Consider the following 21,776-nt stretch of genomic DNA (forward strand, 5'->3'; position numbering starts at 1 on the left):
AGAAAAAAGGACACAATGTTAGGCAGATGCGTATTTATAATAGTAATTTTATAGACGAATAATACTATTTACAGTGGCGGCAGAGAGTTTGGGGGGGCGCGAAACATTTACGTCTTGCTTGGGGGGGCGTAACAGAAAATAACTGAGAAGCACTGCTACCAAGACCCGGCCGTCCTTCCAAACTTTCCTCTCAAACAAGGAGAAAACTGATCAGAGATGCAGCCAAGAGGCCCATGATCACTCTGGATGAACTGCAGAGATCTACAGCTGAGGTGGGAGAGTCTGTCCATAGGACAACAATCAGTCGTACACTGCACAAATCTGGCCTTTATAGAAGAGTGGCAAGAAGAAAGCCATTTCTCAAAGATATCCATAAAAAGTCTCGTTTAAAGTTTGCCACAAGCCACCTGGGAGACACACCAAACATGTGGAAGAAGGTGCTCTGGTCAGATGAAACCACAATTGAACTTTTTGGCCACAATGCAAAACGATATGTTTGGCGTAAAAGCAACACAGCTCATCACCCTGAACACAACATCCCCACTGTCAAACATGGTGGTGGCAGCATCATGGTTTGGGCCTGCTTTTCTTCAGCAGGGACAGGGAAGATGGTTAAAATTGACGGGAAGATGGAGGCAGCCAAATACAGGAACATTCATGAAGAAAACCTGTTGGTATCTGCACAAGACCTGAGACTGGGACGGAGATTTATCTTCCAACAGGACAATGATCCAAAACATAAAGCCAAATCTACAATGGAATGGTTCAAAAATAAAGGTATCCAGGTGTTAGAATGGCCAAGTCAAAGTCCAGACCTGAATCCAATGGAGAATCTGTGGAAAGAGCTGAAGACTGCTGTTCACAAACACTCTCCATCCAACCTCACTGAGCTCGAGCTGTTTTGCAAAGAAGAATGGGCAAGAATGTCAGTCTCTCGATGTGCAAAACTGATAGAAACATACCCCAAGCGACTTGCAGCTGTAATTGGAGCAAAAGGTGGCGCTAGAAAATATTAACGCAAGGGGGCCAAATAATATTGCACGCCCCACTTTTCAGTTTTTTGTTAAAAAAGTTGAAATTATCCAATAAATGTTGTTCCACTTCACAATTGTGTCCCACTTGTTGTTGATTCTTGACAAAAAATTAAAATTTTATATCTTTATGTTTGAAGCCTGAAATGTGGCGAAAGGTTGCAAGGTTCAAGGGGGCCGAATACTTTTGCAAGGCACTGTAAACTGGAGACATCAAGAATATCATATAAATACGCCAACGTCTTTGCAATGGACGTGACGAAACTATTCCTTCTTTTATAGTTTTGAGCATGCCATAATTAAGCACTTGAACTGCATTTAATGTCATTACCTTAATTAGCTTAAGCTGCTCTTAATCAGTTGAATCCATCCGACTGAGGCCTTTCCCTTGTAATGAACTAAAGTGACGGCCTCATACAGCCGTGCATGCGTGTATACTCGCCGTTTAATTGCAATTTTTATTTTTGAGAAGTACTTGTAATGTAGTCAGTAGCTTTTTTCCAATGTCAATGTATTTCGATGTGTGTCGTTTCTGGTGTGCTTGTCTTGTCCACCCGAGGGCAGTATTGTATTTACAGTATTATAAATACAGTGGTATGAAAAAGTATCTGAACCTGTTGGAATTTCTCACATTTCTGCAAAAAAAAAAAATCATCAAATAAGATCTGATCTTTGTCAAAATCACACAGATGGAAAAAACAGTGTCTGCTTTAACTAAAACAACCCAATCATTTATAGGTTTTCATATTTTAATGACGATAGTATGCAGACAATGACAGAACGGGGAATAAGTAAGTGAACCATCACATTTAATATTTTGTGCCCCCCCCTTTGGCAGCAATAACTTCAACTACACGTTTCCAGTAGCTGCAGATTAGTCCTGATCGATCTAATCAGTCAGATTCCTGGGATGTCTAGCATGAATCGCTGTCTTTAGGTCATGCCACAGCATCTCAATGGGGTTCAAGTCTGGACTTTGACTTGGCCACTCCAGAACGTGAATTTTGTTCAACTGAAACCATTCTGAAGTTGATTTACTTCTGTGTTTCGGATCATTTTCTTGTTGCAGCATCCATCCTCTTTTTTAGCTTCTGCTGTCTGACAAACAGCCTCAGGTTTTCCTGCAAAACACCCAAATAAACCTTGGAATTCATTCTTCCATTAATACTTGCAAGTTGTCTCGGCCCTGAAGCAGCAAAACAGCCCCAAATCATGATGCTCCCTCCATGCTTTACGGTGGGGATGAGGCGTTGATGTTGGTGAACGGTCACATTTTTCGTCCACACATGACATTGTGTGTTACTCCCAAACCAACTTTGGTTTCATCAGTCCACAAAATATTTTGCCAAATCTTCTGTGGAGTGTCAAAGTGCCTTTTTGCAAACAATTAAACGAGCAACAATGAGTTTTTTTTTTTTTTTTTAGACAGCAGTGGTTTCCTCGGTGGAGTCCTCCCATGAACACCATTCTTGGCCATAATTTTATATATAGTTGATGTGTGCACAGAGATATTGGACTGTGCCAGTGATTTCTGTAAGTCTTTAAGCAGACACACTGGGGTTCTTTTTTACCTTTCTGAGTATTTTGCGCTGAACTTTTGGCGTCATCTTTGTGGGCGGCAACTCCTTTGGAGAGAAGCAACAGTGCCAAACTTTCTCCATTTGTAGACAACTTCTCTGACTGTCAATTAATGAACATCCAGACTTTGAGAGATGGTTTTGTATCCTTTCCCAGCTTTATACAAATCAACAATCCTTGATCGCAGGCATTCAGACCGCTCTTTTGACCGAGCCATGATGCACATCAGACAATGCTTCTCATCAAGACAATTCTTACCATATGTGTGTTTTATAGTGGGCAGGGCAGCTTTAAACCACTCATCAGCGATTGGGCACACACCTGGCTTAAATTGTTTGGGAAAAATTGGTTTCAATTGCTCTTTAAGTCTCCTTACGCAGAGGGTTCACTTATTTCCCCCCCTTCTGTCAGTTTGCATGCAGTCCTCATTAAAATATGAAAACCTCTAAATGTTTGGGTGCTTTTAGTTAAAACACTGTTTTACATCTGTGTGATTTTGACAAAGATCAGATTACATTTGATGGTGGTTTTATGCAGAAATGTGAGAAATTCCAAAAGGCTCAGATACTTTTTCATATTACTGTACATATATCACATTTTGACATATATATATTAGGGCTGTCAAAATTATCGCGTGAACGGGCGTTAATTTTTTTTAATTAATCACGTTAAAATATTTGACGCAATAACGCAGATGGCCCGCTCAGACAGATTTAAATGACAGTGCAGTGAAACGCTCACTTGTTGTGTCTATGGAGTTTTGCCACCCTCTGCTGGCGCTTGGGTGCGACTGATTTTATGGGCTTCAGTTCCCATGAGCATTGTGTAAGTAATTATTGACATCAACAATGGCGGGCTACTAGTTTAATTTTTGACTGAAAATTTTACAAATTTTATTAAAACGAAAACAGTAAGATGGGTTTTAATATGAAATTTCTATAACTTGTACTAACATTTTTCTTTTAAGAACTACGAGTCTTTCTATCCATGGATCGCTTTAACAGAATGTTAATAATGTTAATGCCATCTTGTTGATTTATTGTTATAATAAACAAATACAGTCCTTATGTACCGTATGTTGAATGTATATGTCCATCTTGTGCCTTATCTTTCCAACAATAATTTACAGAAAAATATGGCATATTTTATAGATGGTTTGAATTGCGATTAATTACGATTAATTAATTTTAAAGCTGTAATTAACTCGAATAAAAATTTTAATCGGTTGACAGCCCCCTAATATATATATGTATTATTAGGGCTGCAGCTACTGATTATTTTAGTAGTCGATTAATCGATGAACTAGTTAGTTTGAATAATCGAGTAATAGAAAAAGGAACATAAAAAATTACAACACCTGAGCTGAGCCTGAAACGGTATGAAATATAAAATTAAATGAGGACCTATGTGCAACAAAAGAACAATTGGCTAACTTATATAGCAAAAGTCCGCTGTCTTAAATTCTATAAAATGCTCCCTTTTTTTTTTTTTATTTTACAATGCTCTTAACAAATGATTCAGACACATTTTCCACAAAAAACGGCTAAATATACTTATAAACTAAATTACAAATGCATTAAAAAAACATGAGCTCAAATAGTGTTGTCAGTAACGCATTACTGTAATCTGATGACTTTTTTCAGTAACGAGTAATCAAACGCGTTCATTTTTCTACACCACTAATCTCATTAAAGTTAGTTTCCTTAGTGTCTCTGCGTTACTATTTTTTCATTGCCTCATAACGTAAGCTTTGTTTACATCACATGCATGTTGCACATTTATGCCGTGAGGTGATGTGTTCGTTTAGCATCTGTGGGATGTGTTGTAAGTCCGATTGAGTGTAAAGTGCTTAGTTGCCGCCACGTTTTGTGGCCATATTGACTGCGTGTGTGTTGAGAGGAGTACTTCCGGGTTGTGGACGCGCATCCGCGCCCGCCACCACCTATGTAATTTTGTGCAGTCAGTTTGCATTGTTTTACATTGGCACCGATATGCTGTTAACCATAACCCGAAATTCAGAAGTTTTGACATTATGCTTAATCTTAGAGTTAGCGGGGTTTAATTGGTCGGTGGAGTTGATTTCAACAAATTCCAAGCAGTTTGTCAGATATTTGTTAGTTTCAGGGCTCCGGAGTGGCTAAGCTAGCGCGAAATTCTGATATTCCCCTTTAAAGTCAATCATCGGAAAGTCAATTACATGTGATGACATTTTTCTGTTGTCATCGGCAAAGGGAGAAAAATGGGTAAAAAGTAACTGACAGATTACTTTTAAAGTACTGTAACTTACTTTGATAATGAAGTAATCAGTAAAGTAACTCGATTACTTTTTTGAGGCGTAATCAGTAATTACTTTTCCAAGTAATCTGTGATAACACTGCTCAAATATAAATTTAGCTTATGTTGGTCTTAACAGGGAGCAGCTGGATTCAGCCATCTGAAACGAGGCTGACTAGCAGTGTATCCATCGAAGTCAATAAAACGAAATGCACTTTCAAAACAAACTATTTCAACGGCACTTTAAACGAATACCCGAAGCAGGAAAATTTAATTCGAATCTTTTTTTCTAATCGAATATTCGAGTTGATCGATTAATCGTTGCAGCACTATATAATTATCACATTTTTAGATGATAGTTAACACCTTTTGACATATGTCAAAACGTGATTGTGATCTCTCGTTTTTCGCGGTTAATGGAGACCCCCCCCCCACGATAATTGAAATAAAAAGGAAACAGCCAATTGCATCATGAGCTAAGAAAAAGCAAACTACTATAAATTCCTAATCAAGAACAAAATCCACAGTTCATTTCAACGGATGTATTATGAAAATACTCAACATTGTGCATAAATTCAAACCAAATGTGCAAATCAATTAAAATATTCAGAAGCATACACACAAATTTTATCCCATTGCTATAACAGTGGCTCAGGCTTGTTCCAATAAAGTGATACTTACACATCAGCGCCCCCGCAGGCAGTTTTTAAAAACAGCATTTTACAATTTTTTTTTTTTTTTTTTTTTAAATGTGTCCTCAACCTTGCGGCAATGCAGCAAGAGTAGCTCCAGCGACCAGTCAAATGACACGTCCGTAAGAATTAAGACTTGAGTACGCTGAAGACAAGATTTCTTGAAAGTTTGCAGCTTTGAGGTGGAAAATCTACGAGTTGCTCGAAGCGTTCTCATTGCTAAGCGAGTTGGAAGAAGAAGAGGACGATGAAGCGGGAGAGAAGTTCATTCCTGAGAAACCCGGTGGGTTTGTGGCTGTGTTCTGGCCGTTAAGACTCTTCCTACACACGGGGCACGTGTCATGCTGAGGGGAGGAGAAGGAAAGCAAATGTTACTGCATATGTGACAACATATCAAAAAGGTGATGTATGGCGATAATTTGTAGCCCAAAAGGTTATCGATATGCTCATGTTTTAAAAAGGTGTCAAAAAAACAAACAACAAAAAAAAGAACCAAAATTGTTCTCAAATCTTCCATTAGAATAGTGTCTATTTTAGTTCACTGTTTGCCATTGAAGGTGCTAGACATCCAATTCATTTGGACTGGATTGGACATCCAGCATTGTCAATGGGACTGAAACAAGAGCATTCACAGCAAGTCTTTTGTGTGCATTTACAGGTCACTTCCTTTTTTTTTTTTTTTTTAACCTGTCCTGTTCAGCTGTTTGACATGGAGAATGGAAGTGTCCGGTTGGTCTGAACAGTTTTAATTTTTCACATTGAGAGTATGACATACAGTGATACCTCAGCTCACGACCATAATTGGTTCCCAGAAAGTGTGTGTAAGGCAGTGCTTCTCAATTATTTTCTGTCACGCCCCCCCAAGGAAGACGTAAATGTTTCGTGCCCCCCCAAACTCTCTGCCGCCACTGTAAATAGTATCATTTGTCTATAAAATTACTATTATAAATACGCATCTGCCTAACATTGTGTCCTTTTTTTCTAATAAAGAAAAAAGTAACATAGATCAACTTATAATAAAGTATAACTTTATTAACATTGTTTTGTTTGTAACAGAGAATACTTGACGTGCATCAATTTGCCTGAATTAAAAAAAAATTTCACATCCAAACTAAAAAATACACTCAAGGTACATTTTTGACCATTTGATACAGAAAAATAAAATGTAATAAAATCAGTAAATAATACCAAATTAAAATTGATTAGAAACATTCACTCATGAGGACAATGTGCCAAAAAATTTGACCGAAAAAACAAATCTGAATAAAAGGGGAAAAAAAGTGTCCTTGGACAGGACAGTTTTTATTTTTGCTGCTCACAGTATTTGCCTCCTTTGCAATGGTGTGGAGTTATTTTGCAATTAGCATGCTAACAATGCTCACTGGCTTACTGATATAACACTGACAAAGCAGGACGATTGTTGGCAATATTCGGCACGTTTTCACTGAAAAAATCAAGCGGCTTAACAATGAGATTGGGGTCTAATGTCTTTAAGTGGCGTCTTAATTGATTACGCTTCTTGCTGTCTGCTATAATTATTTTTAGACACAGTAAACAGTGGTCTTTCATCATCACCCACTGTATTAAAAGTCAAAGCTAAAAGGCAAACGGCACGAAAAAAGCGCATTCACGGCGGCCGAGGTAGAGCCGTAGGTGAGGGCAGTCGTCGTGACGATCCCAAGCCGAAAATGGCACTTCTCGGGCGGCGACGTGAGAACCGGACAAGACAGTGGGTCGCTGCGTGAGTGAGTCCGGTCGGAAAACGGCTTTCGAAAACGGCGGTGGCACACTGCTCTTCATATCTGTTGTCTGTGTGTGCTGAGTGCTCTTCCTTAGTTCAAAAATACTGCGCGCACTCTGAAAATGAGAGCGCCACTGCCACCTACTGAGTGGATGTGCAAGTACACTTTATTCCAGTACGGCAAAAAAAAAAAAACAAAAAAAAAAACATGTTCCCCGAGGTCACATGCGCCTCCCCTGGCATTGCTCTGCGCCCCCCCAGGGGGGCGCGCCCCATTATTTGAGAAGTACTGGTGTAAGGCGAAAAGTTCGTCTTCCGAACATTTATTTCCCATAAGAAACCATTAAAATGAGAAAATTCCGTTCCCAGGTCCCCATAAAACATAATTTTCTACTAAATAAGCCTTAAAACTACACAAAAATATACCTTATTTTCTTTAATGTCTTCTTAGGCTTAACACTAGCCTGTGGTGGGGTCTTTTTCGGTCCCATAATAGCAAAAGTACACTCAATATGCTCCAAAATGTCTATCAAACACAAACCACGTCCGCACTCAACGAAAAGGAGGGGACGAACTGGGACGCCGTGAGCGTGCGTCAGCTTCTCGTGGCGCTGTTCGACCGCGTGGTTTGGTTCGTCCGCCGAAAACTAGTTCGTCAGCAGAGACTATATGCTCGCGAATTTAATGTTCTTGAGGCAAAAAGTTCGTGATCTTAAGCGTTCGTGAGCTGAGGTATCACTGTACTCCAAATGTGATCATTCAACATACCTCGTTTATTATGACAAAGCAGCGGACATGAAGGGATTATGGGGGAACAGATGAAAAGAAAAAAAAAGAGAAAAGAAAAAGAAAGAAAAGGAAAAAAAAAAACACACAAATAACAAGAAATACATTGAAAGCCTACACTAACTATGAATATGTTGGTGCTATCGTCAGCTTGATGTATTTCCGGTTGACACCATGTGGGGGGCCTGTTGACCAGGGAAAGAAGGGGAGGGGGGGTGAGAGAGTCTATAGGATAAGTGATCGGGAGGGGTGGAGTGTGCACAAATCAGTTCTGTGATCTAGAAACCAGCAATCGTGTGACTCCCTTGTGAGTGTAAGCCCGTCGGCAACCGACCCTACGCCACCCCATCGCCAATCCTGGCAACCCCCCCACCCGAGCCCGCCCAATGACATCCAGGTACACGGCAGCCCCACCTAACATGCGACAGCCACATAGACGGGCGGAGGCACCACAGGGCCACAGCCCCTATCCATCCAGCCAGCCCGGGGTGGGGGTTTGTAAGCCAGCGCAGCCCATCCCCTCTACTGCAGCCCAGCAATGGAGCCATCGTCAACCCCCCCCCCCCCCCCCCCCCGGGATCCAGGGTGGTATCCCAGGCCTTCAGGGATGGGAAGAGGGGACGCACCACCAACCCCACACCCACCACCGACACCGCCCACCCACCCAGCCAGCCCACGAGCCACAGCCGCAGCCCCCCAACTAGCACGGTACGCCACGGGACCCCCAGCGGCCCTTCAAGCCCAGGGCAGGGCAGGGCAGGGCAGGGCAGGGTCCCCTGCCGAAGTAGCCAACACACCGGCGTCTAGCCAGCAACCCGCGACGGAGCGCAGGGTGAATACCCAGGCAGAGTGGAGAGGGGAAGTAGGAGACCGCTAATTGCCCTCTTCATGTGCCCGGTGTTCTGTCAAATTTTCCAAATGATCAGAAATTGCAACTTTGTGTTAAAAATAGCCGCGAATACAGCGATTACAAAGTAAACACTACAAACTTTCTTTAAATAAAGGACTACTTATGTTTGATCATGAATGGGCATGTAAAAAGCTCTCCTCATACACATTAGCTGCACATTCAATTCAATTCAATGTAGCAGGGGAACAAGGGAAAGCTGTACATTGCTCTCCACCGATTGGCGAAGACAATCGAAAACCCAGTCGTCATGTGAAATCATCCGGGCTAGTTTTGTGTGATTTTCCGCTTTGAAGACTTTGAAACATCATTCGGTTCGGGTTAGCATGTCGGCTAGCTGTCACGCCTCTTGGTTTGTTTACATTCTCCGAAGCCGGGGAAGGGAAATGACATAAGTCAGACTTAGGTGGCATAAAATATTGTTCGGGAGGTGCGACAGTAAAGGTGAAGTCGACAGTTTTGACCATTATGGAGTAATTTTGCCATGTCGTACTGAATAAATGCATTTGTATTATTTCATATTCCATTTAGCGCAAGACTGTTATATGTCATGACCATTTATTTAGCTACCAGGGAAAAATACTTGGATAAAAAGAATATCCTGCAAAAATATTAGAGTAGAATGACTGAAACAATGACATTTTGTGGCTCTCTTTGTCACGTTTTCCTCGTTCTGAATAATTCCCCCTCAATGGACTGAATAGTAAAACCGATGAGCCCATTCTCCCGCTGACGTCATCCACCTGTTGGGGACGCTAGAGCCCTATAATGGTAGGCGTGGCTAACCGGCAGATTAAAAGACTAATTTCTCGTCATCTGCGCTTTGCTAAATTGTTGTATATAGTCGAATTGTCTCAAAATATGATTCTAATTCCCATAATAATGCTACTTAAGACTTTTTTTTTCTCCTGTCGTACGCACTTTAAATGAGTAACCTTCTCAGGAATGCCATAGTGGCCGAATTTTATACTGTATGTCTTTGACGGCTATAGACGTACCTGTTCAAGCCAAGGGACTATACAATCATTGTGGAACATATGATTGCACGGGAGCTGCCTGACGCTCTCCTCCACGCTGTAGTCCTCTTTGCAAACAGGGCACTCTAAACCAGCGCCTGCACGAGTAAAACAGATTTCAGCACAACTGAACTCCAATATGTTTTATCCATTTTGCAGCAAATGGAGGGGTGTGTGACGTCATCACTCAAAATTTTTATCTAAAAAACAATAGCGGCACAAACGAAACTTTTTACAGCACATACGATTGACATCATTTTTATATAAACCTGAGTCTGATGGGGGGTAATTTCACGGAGGTTTAATTTTCGACTCATGAGATGATAACTCACCCACGTGTTCTTCTGTGATGGAGACAGTAGGCAAACTCTTTATCCTTTCTCCGTCTGCTGGAGGAGGACCCGTGTTTTCAAACTGGTTGAGTAGCTACAAGTGAGTGTGTACATGCCACAATTAAATTCAGCAACCACACTTGTAGTGTTGTTGCGTGATATTTCTCATCATACTTTTCAATGACAGTAGCATAAAACAAGCTTGTTCATACCTGTGTTATGATGGCATCCAGTCCATTGGCTCCCCACGCATAATCCATTGGGTTGGAATGAAGCACACCCCTGTTAAAATGACAAATGAGTTGTTAAGACGACTACAACCATGACAAGTAGGGGTGGGAACCTCAGAGTAGCTCACGATACGATACGATAAAAGGCTCACGATAAGGATGATCTCACGATACAAGAATTAACAGGAAATCATTCTAGGATATTCTACAAAACAACTAATAAACAAAAAAAACAAGCTACCGTAATTTCTGGACTATTGGGTGCCCCTGATTACAAGCCTCACCCAGTACATTTTTAAAGTGATCCTCTAACTTAAATACATGTAGGCTCTAATAAACCACAATTGTTCTCTTGTACTAAAATACAGTGCCTTGCAAAAGTATTCGGCCCCCTTGAATCTTGCAACCTTTCGCCACATTTCAGGCTTTAAACATAAAGATACGAAATTTAATTTTTTTGTCAAAAATCAACAACAAGTGGGACACAATCGTGAAGTGGAACAACATTTATTGGATAATTTAAACTTTTTTAACAAATAAAAAACTGAAAAGTGGGGCATGCAATATTATTCGGCCCCTTTACTTTCAGTGCAGCAAACTCACTCCAGAAGTTCAGTGAGTATCTCTGAATGATCCAATGTTGTCCTAAATGACCGATGATGATAAATAGAATCCACCTGTGTGTAATCAAGTCTCCGTATTAATGCACCTGCTCTGTGATAGTCTCAGGGTTCTGTTTAAAGTGCAGAGAGCATTATGAAAACCAAGGAACACACCAGGCAGGTCCGAGATACTGTTGTGGAGAAGTTTAAAGCCGGATTTTGATACAAAAAGATTTCCCAAGCTTTAAACATCTCAAGGAGCACTGTGCAAGCCATCATATTGAAATGGAAGGAGCATCAGACCACTGCAAATCTACCAAGACCCGGCCGTCCTTCCAAACTTTCTTCTCAAACAAGGAGAAAACTGATTAGAGATGCAGCCAAGAGGCCCATGATCACTCTGGATGAACTGCAGAGATCTACAGCTGAGGTGGGAGAGTCTGTCCATAGGACAACAATCAGTCGTACACTGCACCAATCTGGCCTTTATGGAAGAGTGGCAAGAAGAAAGCCATTTCTCAAAGATATCCATAAAAAGTCTCGTTTAAAGTTTGCCACAAGCCACCTAGGAGACAAACCAAACATGTGGAAGAAGGTGCTCTGGTCAGATGAAACCAAAATTGAACTTTTTGGCCACAATGCAAAACGATATGTTTGGCATAAAAGCAACACAGCTCATCACCCTGAACACACCATCCCCACTGTCAAACATGGTGGTGGCAGCATCATGGTTTGGGTCTGCTTTTCTTCAGCAGGGACAGGGAAGATGGTTAAAATTGACGAAAGATGGATGCAGCCAAATACAGGAACATTCTGGAAGAAAACCTGTTTGTATCTGCACAAGACCTGAAACTGGGACGGAGATTTATCTTCCAACAGGACAATGATCCAAAACATAAAGCCAAATTTACAATGGAATGGTTAAAAAATAAACGTATTCAGGTGTTAGAATGGCCAAGTCAAAGTCCAGACCTCAATCCAATGGAGAATCTGTGGAAAGAGCTGAAGACTGCTGTTCACAAACACTCTCCATCCAACCTCACTGAGCTCGAGCTGTTTTGCAAGGAAGAATGGGCAAGAATGTCAGTCTCTCGATGTGCAAAACTGATAGAAACATACCCCAAGCGACTTGCAGCTGTAATTGGAGCAAAAGGTGGCGCTCAGATGAGACCAAGATTGAGCTTTTTGGAACCAAACACTCTAAGTGGGTCTGGCGCGCAACGAAAGATGCGCATGCTAAAAAGCAGCTCATACCCACTGTGAAGTATGGGGGTGGGTCAGTGATGCTGTGGGGCTGTTTCGCTTCCAAAGGCCCTGGAAACCTTATTAGGGTGCATGACATCAAGAATGCTTTGAAATACCAGGAGATTTTAAATTAAAATCTGTTGCCCTCTGCCCGAAAGCTGAAGATGGGTCATCACTGAGTCTTTCAGCAAGACAATGACCCTAAACATATGGCTAAATCTACAAAGAAATGGTTCACCAGATACAAAATCAAGCTTGTGAAACATTATAGGAGAAGATTAGGTGCTGTTTTGTTGGCAAAAGGGCGTTGTACAAAGTATTAACACCAGGGGTGCTAATAATTGTGACACACATTATTTGATGTCAAATAATTATTTCTTTATGTGGGATTTTTTCCCCACTGAATAAATGCACTTGTATTGAAGGTTGGATTTTTCTCTTTTTTTCCATTAAGGTCCCATATTATTTGAATTAAAAAATATATATTAGAAGCAAAAAAAACACATCTTAACCAGGGGTGCCAATAATTATGGAGGTCACTGTACATCATCAATGACGTCGACTATGTTGACTAGTCGGGACAGCTCTAGAAACATTAAAACTAGAGATGTCCCGATTGATCGACATCCCGATCGATCGGGTCCGATCACGACATTTTCAAAGTGTCGGAATCGGCAAAAAAATATCGGACATGCCTTTTTAAAATATATATATATATATATATATATATATATATATATATACATATATATATTTTTTTTTTAATTAAGTCGTTTTCTAATTGTATTTAACGTTACGGACATGTGTTACACTCTTCCAGAGTCTTTAGTTTAAGTTTAAGGTAGGGTTATCAAATTTATGGCATTAACGGCGAGAATTTATATTTTTTACATTTATCACGTTACAATATGTAACGCAATTAACGCATGCGCTGCACGACCCACTCACGCATTGTCGCGTTCAATCTATAATGGCGCCCATACACTATATAGAGCTAAAAGGCAGCGTAAAATGAGTAGAGTGGATTTTGGCAGCCTTTGGAGCCTTTTTTAAATGGCTAAAGCCTTACAATCCCTCTCCCAACAATTAGAATAATCGTGGGAAGCAATATGGGGAAGAAAGGTAGTAGTTGATCTTTTTCTTAACACCCCATGTTAATTCCCAACGCAGAGAAGATATATCAATTGGTACCACGACGCACAGTCATGGTTGCACTTCCCATCATGCATTTGGGCAGAAGTTAAATGGCTACAGTATCATTTACTGAAAGCTGAACAAATACACTAGATGGCAATATTTAGTCACAATATACAAAGTCACATTTATCGTTTAAGAATTACAAGTCTTTCTATCCGTGGATCCCTCTCACAGAAAGAATGTTAATAATGTAAATGCCATCTTGAGGATTTATATAAACAAATAATAAACAAATACAGTACTTATGTACTGTATGTTGAATGTATATATTCTTCTGAGTTTTATTCATTTTTTTCTTAATGCATTGCCAAAATGTACGTGATCGGGGAAAATTATCGGGAATGATTGGAATTGAATCGGGAGCAAAAAAAAAAAGCAATCGGATCGGGAAATATCGGGATCGGCAGATACTCAAACTAAAACGATCCGGATCGGATCGGGAGCAAAAAAACATGATCGGAACAACCCTAATTAAAACTGTTCAGACCAACCGGGCACTCAGACTTCTATTCTCTGTGTCAAACAGCTGAACAGAACAGGTTAAAAAAATAAATAAATAAAATGAATGGGAAAAAGTAGTGGCTTATGGTCCGAAAATTACGGTAGTTGATAGATTAATCGACTACTAAAATAACCGATAGCTGTAACCCGAGTATCGTGAGGTACCCAGAGGTTCCCCTCGCACCCTAAATGACAAGACATATGTAAGGTAGTGACTCACCATGGTCCAATTCCAATATTTGGCATACCCGTGGGTGCTATGATCCCATTAACTAGCTGTTGGATAATTCTGTTAATAATAACAGAAAAAAATGAGATGGCGTACTCACACTCAAAAGAGTTAAAAATGAAAGAGAAAAAAAGCCTTTACCCCTCTAACGTGGGAACTCCTTCAGGACGCGTGCCCTGTCGTTGAGCCGCGTGTCGACCCCGCGGTTGCCGCGTACCGTCTCCTTGCTCCGACGCCGTGTCTTGTTCCCGTTGAATTTCGGTCTCCCTGTTATCCTCTGTGGGCAGCCAAGTTCTGAGTTCAAAGTTTTCATTGAATACTCCCAGAGTGAACGGACTGTACCCGGAAGGAAAGGTGAACATATGCTGGTGATTCATAGTTGGCTAGAAAAGACAAAATGGGGACGCCGTCACATGAGGTTTTTAAGAGTGCGAAATTCTATCAACGAGAGCTTTAACTCACCTGAAAGGGGGTCTGATCATTTGTGGAGGATGTCGATGGGGTGCTATTTTCATTTCTGTGTGGGAAAAACAAAAACAATATCCATACAACATATTCCCACCGAATAACAAATTTTCTGCATTTGTCCTGATACCTTGGTTCATCTGGCAACTCCTCAATGAATCCAGAGTCGCAAAGTGGACAGGTAAAGTCCTTCAGACATAAAAAGAAAGATTAATATGTAATGCTACTTTTTCCCCCTCATTTTGAATCCTGTGGCTTATAGACCCTACCCACCGACGTCACAAAATCACGTGCTCGCTGTATGGTTCCGCCCCCTTGTCCGTCATTTTGTGTCTGTATTATCAATGGTCTCAATTGATCGAGCAATTTATAATGCATTTCATGGAAGACCCGGTGCTTTCGGATGCCGTAAACTCACTTGATGCATTGCATAAAAGGCGTTATGTGGAAAAGCTTCAGTTTATCCATTCGCCAGATCCATATTTGATGCCTAAATCGATGTTTTTCGACCCGCTGTCTCCGCCGTATTTGCCTGACATCTGCTAGCTACCCTGATATGTACAACTATCTTGTCCACACAAAATCAGCCTATTCTCACGAAAGTTTGAAAAACTTTAAGAGCTTGGAGGCTTATAAATACTTCGTTGCTGGTTGGGTGAAACAGGTTCTCGTCCACGAAAATTCGGCAGGAATCTATCTTGTGCTTGGAAAGGTGAGTTACGAAATTTTCAATTCAAAATCTTTTGTTATTGCTAACATCCACTGTCAAGTCTAATGTATTTCATGTCGTTTGTCAATGGAGTTAGGGCTTTTAATGTTTATATGGTTTAGCGATAGCACTCTCACTACATACATACGTGTATGTTGTCGGCGATTAGCCTAGCAATGATCTTAATTGTGGTTGTCAGCCCAAAACCCTCTCAATATATATTAAATGCATCTTACCAGATATAAAATGACGACTACATAATCTGTGGTAATCGTTTGGAGCCCAGTTTTCTTGTCGAATTGCAGCAGCCCATCTCGCTCTCTTCTCTCCGGGTCTCTCGGAATCCGGTAGAACTTCAAGTCTCTCCGTCTATCTTCTCTGTTATTGCAACCGACCGCCACACACGCCTTCACCATTTTGATTATTAATGTTAACGAGCAGAAAAACACGTCATAAATAGGAGGAATGTACGTAGCCGTAACAGGTAAACATGATGTGCTGACGGACAATTGGGCGGCACCAGTCAGGAGGAAGGAGTTGTGACGTCACGTGGGTAGGGTCTATAGTCCAGTGCGGCTTATTTGAAGATTTATTTGGGTTAATAGTAGGGCCGCAGCTCTCGATTATTTTAGTATTCGAATAATCGATGAACTAGTTAGTTCGAATAATCGAGTAATCGGATAAGGAACATTAAAAATTTAAATACCTGAGCTGAGCCTCAAATGGTATTAAAAGGGAAAAAAAGATCTATGTACAACAAGAGAAGAATTGGCTAACTTACATAGAAAAAGTCCGCTAGCTTAAATGCTATAAAATGCTACTTTTAAAAAAAAACAATTTTTTTTTTAACAATGCTCTTAACAAAAGGTTTAAATACATACTCCCACAAAAAAAAAAAAAAAAAACGGCAAAATACAGTGGTACCTCTACATACGAAGTTAATCCGTTCCAGGACCTTGTTTGTAAGTCGAAATGGTCGTATGTCGAGCAGGATTTTCCCATAGGAATACATTATAATTCCATTAATTCGTTCCACAGCCCAAAAACCTTCACTAAATCCTTAAAAAATACTGCTGGTACTATTACAAATGGCAATTACACATAGCAAAACAAATAAATTATAAATCAAAATCGGAATAATAATAATAATAATAATAATAATAATAGTTCCTGTAGTAATGTAACGAATCGGGTTCTAATGTGGCGGACGTTTTTTGCCGACCCTGAACGCACCGCGGGGCTGACGTGCCAGAGACAGACCGGTGAGCTTGAGTTTCACTTTCACTTTAAATGTTTTCTTGAGAACACCGTCAATTGCGGCAGACAGAAGGTGTTTTTGTTTTGAATAAGTTGTGAAATAAATGATAAAAACGTGGCGAAGTTGGCGATTTCTCTGGAGATGTTACCACAATAAGAATTGTCAGCTTAACTTATAAAGACTGGCGAACGATGGTCGGAGGAGGACTGTGGAGATGTATTGTTGAGCCATTTCACGGATGCTCACCCTACGCTCATATTTTTCTGTCATTTGCATCTTCATTTACAAGGTAAGCGTCAACTTTTTCCTTGTTTCACCACCTGTACCAACCTTTTCTGAAACCAGTGTTGATTTGTCACACAAGAAAATCCGCCGTGCATTCGTCTGCGGTGCTGCCATTGTCGTCGTATTTCGAGCATATCGTCGGATGTAGAAACAAATGGCGAGTCAAATTTTACGTCGGATGTCGAAAAGTTCGTGTGTCGAAGCGATCGTATGTAGAGGTACCACTGTATATCTATAAACGAAATTACGAATGCATTAAAAAACATTAGCTCAAACAAGAACTTATGTTGGTCTTAACAGGGAGCAGTTGGATTCAGTTTTTCGTGGGAATATGTGTCTGAACCATTTGTTAAGAGCATTGTAAAAAATAAATAAATTAGCATTTAAGCTAGCAGACTTTTGCTATGCAAGTTAGCCTAGGGTGACCAAACGTCCTCTTTTGCCCGGACATGTCCTCTTATTACGTGCCCTCTGGAGGGTCCGCCCGGGTTTCATAAATTCATGAAAATGTCCGGTTTTTATGATTTTTCACGGGACCAATTTGAAGAGAATTCCTCCGGACGCTAGGGGGCAGCATTTCCCTGCGTTGACAAGGCTCCTACTAGTAGGGGCGGGAGAAGGAGTAGATCTTCTTTTTTGTTGGCAGTTTACACTTTGTTTCATGGGGAATTACCACCATCTACTGACGGTTTGGCGAGAGATCAGACTACAGTAAGGAGTTCAATAAGGACTTCTAAAAGACGTGGCTCCATACACCTTTCTGTAAGTTTATCTACTGTTAATGTCGATCACGTGCCTTCTGTTGTATATAGGGTTATATGTGTACACAGAGATGCAGTATATTGTATGAGTCTCGTAATTGTTCTGCGTTAGTTTATTTGGTTGAATGCTAGTATTACATTCTAAATAGCAGTGTTTCTTATGAGTTTTTTTTTTTACGATAAATACGTATATAATGGCAACTGTTGACTTCTGTTGGAGAGTTGTACTGGTGTAATCTGTAAAATCCCGTTTGGTGTCGCATCTTTGCGCTGCTGATGATTGTAAACTTTTATAGCAAAGTCTGATTTTGCCTTGACTCCCGTACTTGCAAACAGGGTAGCAATCAGTGAACTCGACCGCGCTAGGCATTATGGGCAATGTAGTTTTGAACTGCTGCGTTTGGAAACATGCTGGTTGAATAGCTTGTCAGTTTATTTCGGTTATTGTTTGCATACAATTTAGAACAGGGGTGTCCAAACTTTTTGCAAAGGGGGCCAGATTTGGTGTGGTAAAAATGTGGGGGGCCGACCTTGGCTGGCGTGCTTTACATAGAACAATATATTTTAGCAAATTTTAGCAAGCCATTTCGTATGTCACATTTGCTTTATTATTTATTTTAATTAATAATTTCAACAATCTCGCAACTAGCCTTTGTGTCGTTCTCTTTCGACTCTCGGGCTCTTGCAAAATACTGCTGCTGTAAAATTAAACTACCGTAATTTCCCAAATATAAGGCGCACCCGTGTATAATGCGCACCCCAAATTTACTTGTAAAATCTAGGGGAAATTATTGTACCAGTGTATAACGCGCACCCTAATTTTAGCACCAATAAATAGAATACAAGAAAACAGAGCTCGTGTACAGATACAGAAATGTCATTTTACTGACTGGTGAAACACAGCACAAGCATAGCACATTGGTCGTTCAAAACATTACCTTAAACTGACAATATGTACAGTAATAATATGATCTGATAACTTCTTCAACTTACCAGAATCCAGGAGAAAACAAAACAAATGTGACTTTTCATTTAATGGCTGATGTATAACTTGCTCGTTTCATCATGATGAATAAATGTTTCCTCCAGGGATTGATACAGTAAAATAAAAGTGAGAAATCCGAGAGAGCTCATCGCTGACTGTAGATACGACAGTAACAATAGGAACTATTGTTATTTGGGTTTGAGTTTCCCGAGGGACAGATATAGTTGACAGACACAGGAAGTCTGTGTCGTGTTACGTTTGTTATGGTCCGAGTTGCGGAGCTGCATTAAACGTCGACTCAAATGAGTTCAAGAAACAAAATTCTGTGCTTTATGAAGAGTGAAAAAAGTAGAATTTATTACAGACGAAATCATTCGACCGATCAGAATGAAGTATTACCGAAACAAAATGGTGACGCCATGTACCGTAATGGTCGGCAACGGATTGCCGCATACGTTTCTTCACACAAAATGGCCGTGTCAATTTAAAAAAATGAGTTCATATATATATATATATATATATATATAATCTATATACATATTTCTGTCTCCATCCCTGTACCAGTGTATAATGCGCACCATGATTTTACAAGTTGATTTTGGGGGAAAAAGTGTGCGTAATATTCGGGAAATTACGGTAGCTTCAAGTTGCTTTAATTTCTCGCTACGTATCTTCCCTGTAATCTTGTCGTACATGTCAGCATGTCTTGTTTGGTAATATCACCTCACAATGAACTCTTTAAAACAGCGACTGTTTCTTTGCAAATGAGGCAGACACAGTTGTTGCGTATTTTAGTAAAGAAATAGTCCAATTTCCACCAATCCTTGAATCATCGGCCGTCGCAGTCAACTTTTTTTTGTTGTCGCTATTTTAAATTCGGAGTAAAAGGTCACACGGGGTAATGTTGCTTTGAGTGCTGCTGCCTTTTAGTGGGTAAATGAGGAGCAGCATTTAGTGTGTAAGCTACTACATATGCTAGTAGCAGTACTGCTGACCAATTTATTAAGTGTATGTGCGGGCCAGACGTTATTGATTTTATGACAGAGGCTGGGGGCCGGATGAAATTTGACCAAGGGCCGCATTTGGCCCCCGGGCCGGACTTTGGACATGTCTGATCTAGAACATTGAATGAGAATAAAAATTGAGTGGGAATAACAATTTGTCAACGACAATTGTCGTGATTGTAATTTAAAAAATTGTTGAGTTGGCACATAGCCTACTGTGTGTGTGTATTGACTGGACTACATTTCCATGGGTCTGCATTATATATATATTTTTAATCATTCTTCACTTTGGTTTTGTTTTTTTGTTTTTTTGTTTTTTTGAGTATTTTTTTTTTGTGAAGAATAAAGCCTGTTGAGTAAAAAAAAAAAGTGGGTTATATAGGCATCTTTGATTGATCTTCAAGTAAAATTCAAGTATCTCGAGGTCAGGCCGAGTGTCCTCTTTTTTGGAAATCAAAATATGGTCATCCTAAGTTAGCCAATTGTTCTTTTGTTGTACATAGAGCCTCATTTTTTTTATACTGTTTAAGGTTTAGCTCAGGTATTTTTTCATGTTTCTTAACTGATTACTCGATTATTCGAACTAACTAGTTCATCGATTAATCGGCTACTAAAATAATCGATAGCTGCAGCCCTACTCGAGTTAATCGATTAATCATTGCAGCACGAGATCCCTGTAATTAGTTCACAGTGACAAGTTGCTGGATTGCCTACACATTTCCCGCAATTCATGTGACATAAAAAAACTCACGATAGACAAATTGGATTGGACGTCCAGTGCCGTCAATAGCCCTCAAAAATAAGCTTCCACACTCAACCTCCCAGTTAAAACGAAATGGACTTCTATCATTGTCAATGGCAGGCGCGGGGTTCAATTAATTCCATCAGTCTGTACATTCGTAAACTGAAAATATGAAAAGCCAAGAATATCACAGTGCTATTAATATAGTCCGCCCTCACTCGTGTATAAATAAGTATAACTTGACTTAATTTATCGGCAGTAAGCGATTGTAACCATTTGAGCACAGGCCGACAGTTTAAAATAAGAGTGGTAAATCTGTTCGTTACACGATTATATACAGAATAAATTCACCAAGTTGCACCACTACGTTCACTTAGTAGTTGTTAGCTAATAATCGGGAGTAATCGTGACTAAGCAATTCCTCAACACAAACATACACTTAAATCAATTGCTTGAGTTCTTGCTTACCGGTAAACGCGGGCTTATCTCCGTGGAACACCGGTGGCAGAAGAACCGGCAGGACGGTGTGGAAGCCTCAGCCATTTCCCCACTCAGGTGGCAGTTTTGAGGCGAGAACGTACTCACGAACGTAGGAAGGTGGACTGGACCTTTTCACGACCAAAGAAGGAGCAATGAAGACGAGTGAAAACGTACTAACTAGCGTACTTACAGCCATTTACTACTGTACTGTACTATAAAAACTGACGACATTGCGCAAAGCATTCTGGGATAGATAGCAAAACAAGCGAAGTCCGTAGATATCACATAAAGAGCTAGATGGGAGTTGCGCACTGTTATGCTGCCTTCGAATGTTCTGGGAAAAATCAAATTTACCATTTGCTAGTTGGTAGTTACGAGTACAGTACGTCTTTTTCATGTGCTTTTGTTGTCAAAGCAAAACAAAACAAATAACTAACTAACTGAACGTTTTAGCAACCACTTGGTTGAAAAAGAAGAGTCTTTAAGAATCTTCTTTTTAAAAAATAGATTTTCTTACTATTCAGAACTTCTTGTTCGTGCTCCTGCCAGTTTGAATAGTTAACAGTCGTCCCATCTTGGAAATTCAGGTATCATCATAAAAGTATATTTTTCTCGCAGAAAATACGATTTGAGGGGGCTTTTTCTGCATATTTTTTCACTCGACAATTGGTATTTCCTATAATTACGACATTACTTGAAGGCAGCATAAACCAATCGGCCCTTCGG

At 40.2% G+C, this 21,776-nt stretch overlaps 1 protein-coding gene across 2 annotated transcripts; it reads right to left on the reverse strand.

Moving 5' to 3' along the window:
* Nucleotides 1-5,410: 5,410 nt before the first annotated feature.
* On the reverse strand, nucleotides 5,411-21,305 carry LOC130929699 (E3 ubiquitin-protein ligase RNF126-like). 2 transcript variants are annotated; one of them, XM_057857096.1, is made up of 10 exons: nucleotides 21,039-21,305; nucleotides 15,772-15,942; nucleotides 14,957-15,015; nucleotides 14,824-14,878; nucleotides 14,503-14,744; nucleotides 14,353-14,421; nucleotides 10,570-10,639; nucleotides 10,358-10,451; nucleotides 10,008-10,123; nucleotides 5,411-5,919 (listed from the first exon to the last, which is right to left on the reverse strand). In XM_057857096.1, the coding sequence occupies exons 1-10, from the start codon at nucleotides 21,111-21,113 to the stop codon at nucleotides 5,767-5,769; spliced, it is 1,104 nt and encodes a 367-aa protein (XP_057713079.1). In that variant the 5' UTR covers nucleotides 21,114-21,305; the 3' UTR covers nucleotides 5,411-5,766. The 2 variants fall into 2 exon arrangements, with proteins under 2 accessions (XP_057713079.1, XP_057713080.1); XM_057857097.1 differs by lacking the exon at nucleotides 15,772-15,942 and having other exon boundaries at nucleotides 21,039-21,301.
* Nucleotides 21,306-21,776: the final 471 nt, after the last annotated feature.

The sequence above is a fragment of the Corythoichthys intestinalis genome, chromosome 14 (assembly GCF_030265065.1).
Source record: "Corythoichthys intestinalis isolate RoL2023-P3 chromosome 14, ASM3026506v1, whole genome shotgun sequence".
In the NCBI taxonomy this organism is placed as follows: domain Eukaryota; kingdom Metazoa; phylum Chordata; class Actinopteri; order Syngnathiformes; family Syngnathidae; genus Corythoichthys; species Corythoichthys intestinalis.